At 40.3% G+C, this 12,846-nt stretch overlaps 1 protein-coding gene across 1 annotated transcript in view; it reads left to right on the top strand.

The window, feature by feature from the left end:
• Positions 1-12,846, top strand: part of PITPNC1 (phosphatidylinositol transfer protein cytoplasmic 1) — an 87,050-nt gene that overhangs the window by 69,651 nt on the left and 4,553 nt on the right. The window contains exons 7-9 of the mRNA XM_055727380.1: positions 5,621-5,776; positions 6,757-6,820; positions 10,582-10,700. Of these exons, the coding sequence (XP_055583355.1) occupies positions 5,621-5,776; positions 6,757-6,820; positions 10,582-10,700 (339 nt within the window). The remainder of the gene's footprint in view (positions 1-5,620; positions 5,777-6,756; positions 6,821-10,581; positions 10,701-12,846) is intronic.

Raw genomic sequence — 12,846 nt, 5'->3', positions numbered from 1 at the left:
GAGAAAGTTTGAATCTAGATCCAAGCTAACAAGTTTGCCTGTCTTTCCTAAGGAGTCACATACGTTTCCAGATCTGAACGTACCTATTACATTGAATACTGAATTTTATATTTGTGTATGAAGAATGTACAAGCCTACAGGTAAGGGTAGTTGTGCATTTTGTGAAGTCATTTCCTTGCAACTTTACCATCAATGAATATGTATCACCAGCCATTGTGTATTCCCTAAATAGACATACGTATTTATCTGAATTATAGAAAAGAATAAAACGGAGCTATGCTGAAGAGCGAGGGCCTCAAGTGAATCATTCGCTGAAATGAAACATTTACTATGGATGTGAGCTACTGAGCAAAATGTTCTTTGTAAACATACTCAAGTTCTCAAAATTAACAGTGTCTCATTTCCTGTTTGTAACAAAGCAGTTGAGAGTCGGACAAATGGAATAAACTTTTTAAGTTACCTCCGAACAGAAAGACTTTGTGCAGCTGCTGCAGTTTTCTTCTTCAGTTGCCGGCTTTTTTTACTTTAACACAGCTGCACTGTAATAGGTCCAGCTTAGTACTGTCCAGGTGCTTTCAGAATAACAAAACCTCTATCCCATTACAGAGCCAGAAAATTATGGTAGTTGAAATAATACAGCTGCCTCAGCCCCCACACTGAACGTGTGCGACACTGCAGCACAGCAGTCCGGGACAGCGCACAGCAAAACCAGATGAAAATTGTCCTTTTCCCTACTAACTTGGGTTGTGAGCTCACGTAAAGGCTGGCAGGATTATCATATTTTAACATCTCAGTTATTAACACCCCAATATTTACACTCCTTAAAGTATTTAGCTCTTCCAGAAAATACATTTTAATGGAAATTCAAAAAGAAGTAAAAAAAAAATCCTTTAAAAAAATTCCTCCACATAAATGTCTATAGTAACATCTTTACATCAGCAAATCTTTCCAGAGCCCTAGCTATATAAGCTTAAATCCAAAACCTAGTAACTGCAGCTGATGGGGAAATGCCAGATCACATGTATTAAACCCGTGAAGGATTAATTCTGAAATTCAAGATCAAACAAAATGGTCTTCACCTTAAAGGAGGAAAAAAGCCTGACTGCACTTCAAAAGCATGGTGGTGGAATCTATTGCAATAGGACTCTGAAAAAAATGAATCCGTGCACCAAAAGGAAGGAAGGAGGAATCCATTTCTGGAAGATCTGAGCACCTTCCAGTAGGAGAATAGGATGCATGGCATAAGCACAAAGCTCTTTCACCTCTGGAGAGCGCATTCAGCTTGGGGATCTTTTTCCATGTGAAAATGGCTGAACAAGCAAGTAATTTTCAAGACAGACCGGTGACAAGGCTAACAAGATATTCCACGCAGGCTTCCAGTGTACAAACAAAGGGGGTGCTGCCAGCTGCGGAATAGTACGGCATCTTCAAAGCACGCCTGATACCATGGCAAAGCTAAGGGAAAGTGTGCCCGTTCGGATTCGGAAGTTTTCTCCAAGCAATGAACTTTTTTCAGTAAAATATTTCAGTAAAATTATTTCAGTAAAAATAACGTTTCGGAATGAAATCTGAAAAGGCATTGTGACAACCCAGCGCTATATCGTCAGCGTGTTGGTGTTTGCCTCCTGGTGGGGGGTGCAGTCCCGCATCTGATGCCCATGACATCTGCAGTCCAGGAGGAAGGTTAAGTAAATAAATGCTAAATGCCAAATAATGGAATCTCCCATAATAAGCATGTTGAGACAGGAACCACCAGCCACAGCCGAAGTAAGAAACATGGGGAGAGTGCTGTGTTTGAAACCATACCCATCACACTGTGGCTTTTATTTTACTTTCTTGTAATTTTACATTTTATTCTCAAATAAGCCCAGCTTATGGGTCATGATGTTTCTGCTACGTTAGCAGAAGTGCTATTTTTAAATCACTCTGCACCTGGCAATAATGTATTGCAAACACAGAGTAGGTTTTGCTCCTCTGTAGCAAAAGGATTTGCCAGATGGGCTTTCCTAATAAATTGTGCCTGATAAAAGGACGAGAAGGTTATTTAAACAAAAAGATTTTAGCTATGCCATTACATTTAAAACAGATTGAGGATTTTGCCGGTAGATAAATTAAGGGGAAAATAGTGAATAGAGTCAGTATCCTTTGGATGACGGCTTCTCTAGAGAGGAAGGCGTGGTGTGGCTAAAAGCAAAAAATAAGGCACATGCACAAAATTAATGATCTAAATAATAACATAAAACCAGGGTCAGACCAAAGATCAGCTCACCCAGTTTCTGGTCACTGACAGAAGCGTTTCAGAGGCGTGTGCCACAATTCCTGCCCGCAGAGCACGCTGCCTCGCCCCAGCCTGCTGTGCTTTGCAAATCGCCATGCCTTTCACAGGGGAGCAGCACGAGGACGGCCGTGCTCCGGCAGAGGCAGGTGCTCCACGCTTCCTCCTGGGAGCTGCAGGGATGGCAGCGTGGCCCTGAGTCTAGTCTGTTCTGACGAACTTAATCAGTGAGCTACGGCATGAAAGTCAGGAGGAGAAGCAGTGTTGTGTCCCAGCGTAATTTCTGCTTGCATTTAATAGAAAATTATCATCCCTAGTTCCTGGGGTTTGGGGTGGGTTTTTTTTTTGAGAAGGACCTTGTATGTCTGGATTGCAGAAAGGATTCCAGGCTGTGACTCAATCTGGCCATGTGAAGCATGAGTTAGGCACATAAAATCGTTCTGGGTTGTGGCTTTCACGTCAAAGTTCTCATTGGTTTCAGTGGGCTTTGGGGCAGATATTGAAAAGTGAAAAGCAAAAAATGAGCAGTTCTGGTCACACCAAAGGTGCCTCTGGCGTGGTGTGCTCCCCATGGCTGTGGCCAACAGCAGAGGCCTAGGAAAAGCATAAATATATGCAAAATATAGAGTTAATATAGAGATTCTTCCCCTAAATACTTCCTTGTGTGAACCATAGCACAAGCAATTGCTGAGCCAGAATGTGTGTCTGTCTAAACCAACGACTTTTTTAAAAACACTGGGGTTTTAGATCCAGGTAAAAAGCCCAGTGATGTTCGTTTTACTTAGGGTAAGGACTCCCCCTGTAAAACATCGATGCCCTTTGAAGTGATGGGCCAGAGATTAACCTCTCAAGTTCACTTTGCTTCACGTTGCCTCGTGTCTTGCAGCCCACGACGCAGCTCGTGCGCAGGCTGAGTTTGAGCTCGCCTGAGCAAGCACTCAGTAAAATCTGTAATGCCTTCATCTTGCATACGGCCAGCTGGAAATCTATTCCTCTGAATTCTTGCTGTTCCCTGGCTTCCCTTCATCGCTCAACAGTTTTAGAGTATCAGTATGTGAGTGTTTTCAGAAAAGCAGGAATTTCCATGACAGCTACGAGACGTGTTGCCCAGCATTGCAAATCGTCGTGTCCTTCAAGGAAAATGGACACGATTAAGGGAAGCGAATGTGCCGTCTCTGGGTGCTGTTAAAGGAATTTGCAGCCAGGAGTGATGCCGTGGATTCACTGTATTGCAGTAGGTGGATTAATTGTGGGGCACCAGTTTCAGAACGATTTCCAGTATGAAACCCCTTGTCTGCTGGGTTAACTTCACAAAAATAAAACAGGCGAACACGGCTTTCACAGCATCCCGTGGGCTCGCGCCGTCTGAACGAGGCGCAAGTTTTTATGCATAACTGAGCAGGCAGGCAGGGTGGCTGTTCTTTATTTAATTTTCATTTATAAATTCTGAATACTTGATGCCGACTCAAATTCATTACGTTAAATCCCTTTGGACTAACGTGAAGTTAGTCCATTACAGAGCTGGTTATCGCTGAAGGGATGTGAAATGTAACACTCAGGATTATTAAAGTGCGTATCTGCAATGCTTAATCAAGACAACGGCTCCATCACACTAGCACCATAGGTGTATGTAAGAAACAGCAGACCCTTCCTTACAGGAAACTACTTTTCTTTGATTTTCCTTTTTAGAAATAATAACTTTACAGGGGAATATTTTTGCAGGAATGTTTGAAATCCTATTTTCTGTAATTATTTCTTCATTCATGGAACCATCTATTAGAATTTTACGTCTTTCTGAATATTGTATCTTAGTCCTTCCCTTTTTACTTTTTTTTATATATATATATATACCATTATTATGCTAATTGCTTCAGGCAGTGATCAGTTATAAAACAGCTCTTCCAGCCAGAAAATATCTAGATACATCTGAGGTCAAGCTTTATTGAGTGAGAAGATTGGCAGCATCATGTGGCTGTGCGTTGTGATATACAGTGGTACATAGCTCTGAGTGATGATGACGCTGAATTGTTTTTATGGTGATTTAACATTGAAACCTTATTATACTGAGAGCTTAAAGTTTCTATTTAGGAAAGAATGTGTCAGCAATAAAAGCAATGACTTTCACCGAGAAAGAAGACTGTCACCTCACTAGAGCTTTGTAGAGATGCTTTAATGACAGAGCTTCCGTTTATGGATAAAATCAGATGCCAAGTCAGGAGATACCTAAACAGTAGAAAAAAGGGATGCAGAATGGTATATAAGCTCTCACTTATGAAAGAAAATTAAGGTCAGATCAATTTTTTGGGTTTTTTTTTCTCCTGATTTGTCTTCCATTTAGTGCATAATTTAAGTACGTACTTAATACATATTTAACTGCTTTCGTAACAAAAAGATGGATTTAAAAGATCTTCCCAGATCTCAGCTGTGGGGAAGGCAACACAGATGAACACTGGTGGTTATTCTTGAAGACAGATTTTACAAGCTCCGCTGTGAATTTACTGAAACATTATTTTCAAGTTTAGAAAATCAGTTCTTAACTGCAAATTATTTCTATTTACAAGATGTAATTAGCAGTATTGGACATAAGGAGAAATGGAATTATACCAGTATGGAAAATAACACTTTGATAGATAAAACTGTATTTTGTACAGATAAAAGTAAATTTTAAAGATGAACTAACGTCCTTATTGTTTATTTGGTCTTGCTGTTGTAATTTCAAAACCAATTTATTTTATTTTCCTGTTCGTAAAACAGAGACAGGGATGAAATTAGTGTTTTGACAATAACTCAGTTGTAACCAGAGCTGGCTACGTTGGAGGAGTTTCAGACTTAGCTGGTCACCTGCATATACAAGTTCACTTAAAATTGAAAATGGCATTATCAGGGTCACGTCAGTGTCCGTGTGTCAAAGCTCAAGCTGGACATGAGTTCAGGAAGACAGGCATGGGTAGAAAGTACGAGTAAGTCACGCTGAGGGAGTAGTGGAAAAGCAAGCTCTGAAGAAGTAATGTTGTTTTTTCCAAAGGCCATAAATAACACTTGGAGTGCGCTGTATTGTAATGACTTGCAATAACATATTTTCCTATAGCTGAAAATGCCCTCGATGCTCTGATTGTCAAAGCATATCCAAGAATATGCTGCTGTCGACTCACTGGCCATTGGATAAAAGACAGGATTGGATTTTGGTATATCCTCGTCCTTATTTAAGTCAATTTCGTATTACTTTTTCATGATCTTTATTAGCATGTTTTCATGTTTTATGTCTTATCAAAGCATTTACTTTAGCAAACTGGCAAACGGGACTTTCTCTCCTGCACTTCCCAGTATGTTTTCTTTGTTTTGCAGGATCCTAAATATTTCAAGTCACAGAAGACTGGGAGGGGCCAGTTAAAAGAAGGCTGGAGAGAGACCCATCAGCCGATTATGTGTTCCTACAAACTTGTGACTGTGAAATTTGAAGTCTGGGGACTTCAAACCAGAGTAGAGCAATTTGTACACAAGGTCAGTGAAACAGGAGCCATTTCTTATCCTTCACATAAACAGAACTTGAGCACTACCCTGCGGAGGAATGTAACCGTGGCTGTGCAGAAGCTAGGATGCTCAGCTGAATCAGCTCTCAGACCTCTCTCAAGGTCTGAAGGATCTGGAGCAGAGCCAAAGAGTTCATCTCTGGGTACAGACTTGACAAAGCCTGGAGCTGCTCATGTCTAAGGTTGAGAAACACTATCAATAACTTTATGGTAGAATCACAGAATGGTTTTGGGTTGGAGGGGACCATACAGATGACCTGGTTCCACCCCCTGCCCTGGGCAGGGACCCCTCCCACCAGCCCAGGTTGCCCCCAGCCCCGTCCAGCCTGGCCTGGGACACTGCCAGGGATGGGGCACCCACAGCTGTTCTGGGCACCCTGTGCCGGTGTCCTGCCACCCTCACAGGGGAGGATTTCTTCCTAATATCTCGCCTAAATCTCCCCTCAATACTCTGATAAATATAGGAGCTAAAGTATGAGTACACGAGTACCGTACGTGTAGCAATGATGTGCAGAACTTCTTACAAACAGGTAGTGTGGAAGTTTTCCAGTCCATCTACCAAAATTAATTAATGAACAGTGTAACAGCCAAATCGTAGTATTTTTCAGAGTATTGACTTTCCACACGTGTGAAAAACGTAACAAGGAAAAAGAAGAGTTCCAGAACAGGTAATTGCCCAAAGATTAATGGGTTCTGTACACATTCCCAAATGGCTTCCCGTGCTTATCAAAGCCACGCTAATGTGATCCAGTGTTGGCGACAGATCCTCTTCAGGTGGGAGGCTGGACTGCAAGACCTCCGGAGACAGCGTGTCTGGCTCTCTAGGGCGTGTCTTTTTAGACACAAAACTGTCAGAATATTTTTCACTTTAAATCATGTAGAAAGACAGCTGTGACTTTTCGAAAATGTTTTGTTGCTGCAGATGTATTTAACCTTTTCCTTGTTTTGCAGGTGGTCAGAGATATACTATTGATTGGTCACCGGCAGGCTTTTGCCTGGGTTGATGAGTGGTATGGTGAGTATTCTCCAAATCCAGCCCATTTAAAAGGGCTGGTGCAAAGCTTATGGCAGTTAACAACAGGTTTGCATTGATTTCATGGATCGTCAGGCCCTAGTGTAAGTTGTTCATGAAAGGGATGGAACAATGTTCAGTTTCTCTGGAACGCACGGAGCCCATTTACAGCAGGTTCTTCGTAACAAGAGTGGGCTGTGCTTTAGGCAGCCAGCAGGCAGCATACAGGGACACCTTTACATCCTGCACATCTTGGTGTATATGCATCAGTCCCGTCACCCTGCATTGTAGGCAGATAAAAGCTGCCCCTGCCGAGAGCCATCTATATGGAGAACTGCATGCAGGTCTGAATAAAGCTTCTTATTAAGACTGCATTGACGTGCAGTCACTTCCATACCACAAACTCTGATCCAGCACAGTTTCAGCTTTTTAGGAAAGTTTTAAGCTCTTAATATGGATTGCAGTAAAGAAAAGATGAAGCTCTTAATGTCCTTTCTGAAAAACAGATATAAATGTAAAGCCTACTGGGTCTGATTCAACAGCAGCTGCGTGCAAAAACTGTTCTGAATCCACGAACCAGCTGTAGGAATGGGCACTTTCAATAGTACAGAGTAATCTGAATATCAAAACAGCCGATTACAGTTTGTAAAATAAGCTCATGGGGTTTGTGCTTTTTACGTGTATTTTCAGAAAGATGTATCCATAATCATAGATACTTGTAGAGCAGATTCTAAGACGTTCCTGTAACATATAATAGGAATTTGGGAATATATTTAGAATGTTTATTTAGACCCTCCTTAAGCTTCAGGAAACACTGTTTTGGGCATTTCGTGGATAAGAATGACACCTTCTTTCATCAAAACTCAGAAACATGCTGCATTGCTTAGAAATAGTCAGTTAGCCCAGCTGGTGCGCACACATCTCCAGTGACTTCATAAACATGCATAATTTTACACTAGAATCTACACCAAAGTCATTGTGCTGTTTTTTTGAAAATACAGAAAAATTTGCTGTTGAAAACATAAAGTTCTAATACATGTAATACTGCATGAAAACCTTGTGCTGTAATGATCATCAAAATACTGAAATCTCCTAAAAATATCTTCTATTTCGGGATAGCCATGAACTAGTAAGCAAGTTTTGTATCCAGGTAGAAAGATTTCTTAAGCAATACTGGTGGGGGGAGTATTTTAGATATTTTTTTTTTCTACCTGAAATATAACCACCTGTCATTTTTCCTGTACAAAGTCAGGGAAACTGATAACTTTACACAAAGCAGCCTGACTTCATGTAATAAATAAGCCCATGAATTTGCCCCAAATCTACGCAAAATATTTGTAAAAGTGAGGCATAAAGACATGTTCCTGGGAAGCAAAGAGTCATCTGCACTTCAGCAGAGTTATTGAAGTCATTAACAAGTGAGGAGTCGTAAAGTTAAACATATGGAATAGGTTTAGCCCAAAAACATTTAACTACAGATTTTCTCAACTTAACTCTGAATCCACAGTCTAAAATATTCTTTCCACAAATACTGTGATACACAATTATCTTGTGAATTTTTACTGTCACAGTGAGTCTTTTTAGTAAATAATGTAGTGTACTTTTAGAACTTAATTGTCAGGCGAAGCACAAAACCTAAAAAATCTGGGCTTACTAAAATTGATATGAGTAAAGGCTAAATATATATCAAGATTTATAAAAAAAGAAAGTACGGAAAGGTAGTTTGGGTGACTCTGTGCTGTCTGCAGCCCTTATGCCGCTGCGTTGTTCTGAAGTACAACAGTTGGTAAGACTTGCTGGCTAGAAACCAAGTATGTCATTATCCAAAACGAGTGAGATCTAATTTGTATTTATCCATTTCAGTTTAATACCTATGATCCGTAAAACTCTCGTGGTACTGCTCTTGACATGCTTATTATGTGTGTAGGGAGGGTTTTTCAAAAGTATAATTTTTAAAGCATCTGTGTGCCTTCACTGTGTCTCTTACCATCTTTTAAAATAAAATTTTAACAAAGACTTGGAGATGATGTTAGTCAGCTAAACTGGATCAAATAATCAGTGTGATAAAACTGAGTATCAATCAGTTACGTTATGGATCTTACTGACTGATTACTGTTACTGATACTGTAAGTATGAATGTGTCTTGTCATTAAATTTACTAAACTGTATTTAGCTTTATTATAAGAAAATCTATTTTCACCGTGTTATTTACTAATAAAGAGCATGTTCTCTGCTTGGCACAGTGCATCCTTAGCATGTGATTGACATGGCTTATGAGCTTATTTTTCATTTCAGATAACACTAAAAGCAAAAGACTAAGAGAGTATGAGTTAGTGGTGTTCCATGTTTCCTTTTGATCAGAATTTTAGACTGCATTTCATTTTCACTGATGTAGTGCTACATTGTACTACGAATCATGGAATCATTGAGGTTGGAAAAGACCTGTAAGATCATCAAGTCCAACCATTAACCCAGCACTGCCAAGGCCACCGCTGACCCATGTCCCTAAGTGCCACATCTACAGGGCTTTTAAATCCCTCCAGGGGTCGTGAGTCCACCACCTCCCTGGGCAGCCTTTTCCAGTGCTGGACAACCCTTTTGGCAAAGGAATTTTTCCCAATATATCTTTTTCTTAAAAGCTGTCTCGTAAAATGCAGCAATAGCCTCGTATCAAATAACGAGGAGTGGTGTGATACAAGAATTTGCAAATCCAAGTGGCACATAATAAACTGGAGAAAAACGGTAGCCTCAAGAACAAAAGCACAGTGTACGTTACCAAAAGGGGTAATACATCTGCAAGTATACTGTGCTAATAAAACGCTACTTAAGTTTTACGAGTAAAAAGTTGATGGCTGCTGTCATGAAGCTCTGAAGTTACCAAACCATTGTAAAGAACAGACCAAAATTCTGACAGATTTATGTTCCCTTACACCTTGCTCTCCGGTAGATTTATTGAAAGCATGGGAATACTCAGAAGAGTAAGATCACAAGTCAGTTAATTGGATGCTTTATGTTTTTACTGGAAGTGTGGTTTATGACAAATCTTTCTAAAATCTGTAATAAACGCTTGGAGTTAACTAGCAGGCACCTACCGGATTACGCAGTTGTTTGACAACGTCAGGCATGTCTAGACAGTGACAAATGATCCCGCTGGTAGAATCAGCCTGATTTATAGACTATTTCTAATTCTTATAATTCATTAATTTGCTTGAGGCTACAAAACTGTTAACATAGTCACGATTAATTCACTTACCAGTATAATTAAGTGTTAGTTTCTGGAATCTAAGCTGATGTGTGCTCTAACAGTAAAAATGTTTGCTGGTTATGAGATGTACTATGCAAAGATAACGTAAAATCTTTTTGAAAGTGCCTGGAAAGGTAAGTAAATATTTATATTTCTATATCTATCTTTTATTCCAAGGGATCTTCTAAAATCTTTTTAGAAGATCGTGGCCTTTGCCAAGTCCTGCACTTCAGTACTTTTTGCCTACCTTATGTCACACAGATACTCCTAAACAATTTCCACTCCTTCCTGTTCTCTGACTCCCTTTGACTTAACCTTCTTACACCTTCCTTGGCTGACACAACTACCTTTATGAGTCAGTTTTCATAAAGCTAGTTGCTCTGTGCTTTTTTTTAAATCCTTTTTTGGCTTCTGCTGAAAGACTATGTGTTCCTAGAATCTTCTCCTTAAAAAGAAAAAAAAAAAAATGAAGTTTGCACTGAATCAATGGAAAATGCCAACAATTTTGAACTTTTTACAGATATGACTATGGATGATGTTCGAGAATACGAGAAAAATATGCATGAAAAAACCAACATTAAAGTTTGCAACCAACATTCATCTACTGTGGATGAAATAGAGAGCCATGCCAAAGCAAGAGTATGTCAATTTTTAACACATATTGCCATCCTCAGCTAATAGACCTGCACAGATCAGCGAAGAGCAACTGACTGATCTTGCTGGCCAGTCAGTGGAAGTTTTTGGAGGTTTTGGTTCCGTAGGAACAGAATCTTTCTCCGTGAAGTGTGATCCTGCCTTTCATTTGCACTGTAAACTGCCACTGATGTAAGAAAGGGTGGGGATGAGCTCACGTACAACTCCTCGTCTTCCAGGAAAACACAATTCTCAAATTTCAGTTGGATGCATAAAGAGGAAGTTAAAGAGGAGTTTTACTTTCTATTATTTCAGTAGTTTAAAAATGCAGGAGTTCAGAGTGCTTCAGTCAAAAAGCCAGGAACGTGGGGAGTGGAAAATTTCTATGGGACTGGTAAAATTGTTTGCTTCACCAGGAAAAAAAAAAAAAGCTCACTAATGAGTCTCTCTTTTCAAACTAATTCTAATGTTGTCATTGATTAGTTACCAGCAAGGTGAGAAACTTTCGGAAGTATGTGACAGCAGCTTGTGGAGAAGGGTGGTCTTCTGCGTAGGTTCTTTGATTCAGATTCTGGAAATTTCATAATGTATTTAAGTTCCTAATTTGGGCACCTCAAGTAGAGGGTTTTTCTAATATATTTCTATTAGAAATAATCATTTTCTAATAAATCTATTAGAAATAATTTCTAAAATCAGAAATTATTACTCCCTGCAAATAGAAAAGAAGCAGTGATATTTGCTTTTGAAATGGTTTTATTCCTTTATTTCTACTAGTTGCACCGTAGAACTGGGTGATGGTTTCACTGACGTCGTGAGTGTGGGGCAAAGCCTGCAGGGCTCCAAGTCTTTCCTTCGTTCTTACTCCACAGAAATTGCCACCAGCAATTTGTTGGTGAAGTAATAACCAGGGGAGGTAATTCTTGTGTTTGTGATGCTGTAGCTCCACTGGCATCAAGGTTACTCCTGAGCTGAGCAGTAAATCGCGAATCAGTTCTGAACGTGGCTCTGAGATTGAGGATTTTGCTTTGAATGAAGCCTGCCATCCTTAGTTCCCATGTGGAAAAATCACCTTTGAGGTCAGAACAGAATTTGTCATTAATGAAAAAAAAAAATTTAAAAAATGAAAAAATGTCTGAGCTTTCTTAGCTCAGGGCAAAGACTTGTTTTACTTGACCGTATTGCAGACCACAAGGGAATTTAAAGCAAATATGAGCTAAAAAACAGAAGGCAACTGAAGGGACAGTAAGTATTTTGTGTCTGAATTTAAAATGAACAGTCACTTAGCAAGACTTTATCAACCTTCATTTCAATGGCCAGGAAGCTGAGAAATCTTTCCGTCCTCTTTCACTTTCATTTATCCGAGACAGCTTTTGTTTGGGGCAGTACAGGAGCCCTGGGTCGAAATCAGCTGGAATAAATGCAGGGGTGCCCTTCGGAGTCCGGGGGCTTCTCAGCCCTTCGGGTTTGGGAACACCGCACACACGGGTGCAGGGGGTGAAACGAGATGTAAATCAGCAGGACAGGCTCGGATCTATCTCCAGCACGAGTAGGTACAGTTCTTCAGGGACCATCTGTTTATTTCTGCCACTTACCTCAGATTTGAAAGCAGCGTAGTCCTCGCTCCTAATAACCTGCAATGTGGGCTGGAAAGGTCCCGGGAATGTCGTCTGCAGGGAAGGGAGAAGGCAGCTGGCAACATGCGGGCTCTTGTTTATTTAAAATGGTTTGTAATGCAACATAAAGCTTCTACATCACGTTTGCAGCCAAGGCTACAGCTGCATACAGCTGGGTAATCTTAAAAAGTATGGATGTATGGAAAGCGTAGGATTTTGTCACGCACACGGTATGCACCATTGCCAGTCCCGTGTCTCAGGCGCCCAAATATGCAAGAATTTTAAATCGATTAAAATGCTAGTGTCTTTATTTCTGTGGGGTTTTTTGAGCTTTCAGAGCTGAAAGAATCTATAAAACAGCGTAATGAAATACTTCACGTTTGCAGATTTAACGTGATGTTTAGTGAAAGCCATAAAATTTGTTCCAGTTGGCTCAGTGGGCATCTTCCAGGCAGCGCAGACGTGAAGTAGCAGGTTTCAGCAGAGTCTCGCTGATTTTTCGCTCGGTTCGCCGTGTGTAGCAGATGTCAGTCATTTGG

The sequence above is a fragment of the Falco cherrug genome, chromosome 1 (assembly GCF_023634085.1).
Source record: "Falco cherrug isolate bFalChe1 chromosome 1, bFalChe1.pri, whole genome shotgun sequence".
NCBI classification, from domain to species: Eukaryota; Metazoa; Chordata; class Aves; order Falconiformes; family Falconidae; genus Falco; species Falco cherrug.
The sequence above is the reverse complement of the archived record's forward strand: the minus strand, read 5'-3'. Positions and strand labels throughout refer to the sequence as shown.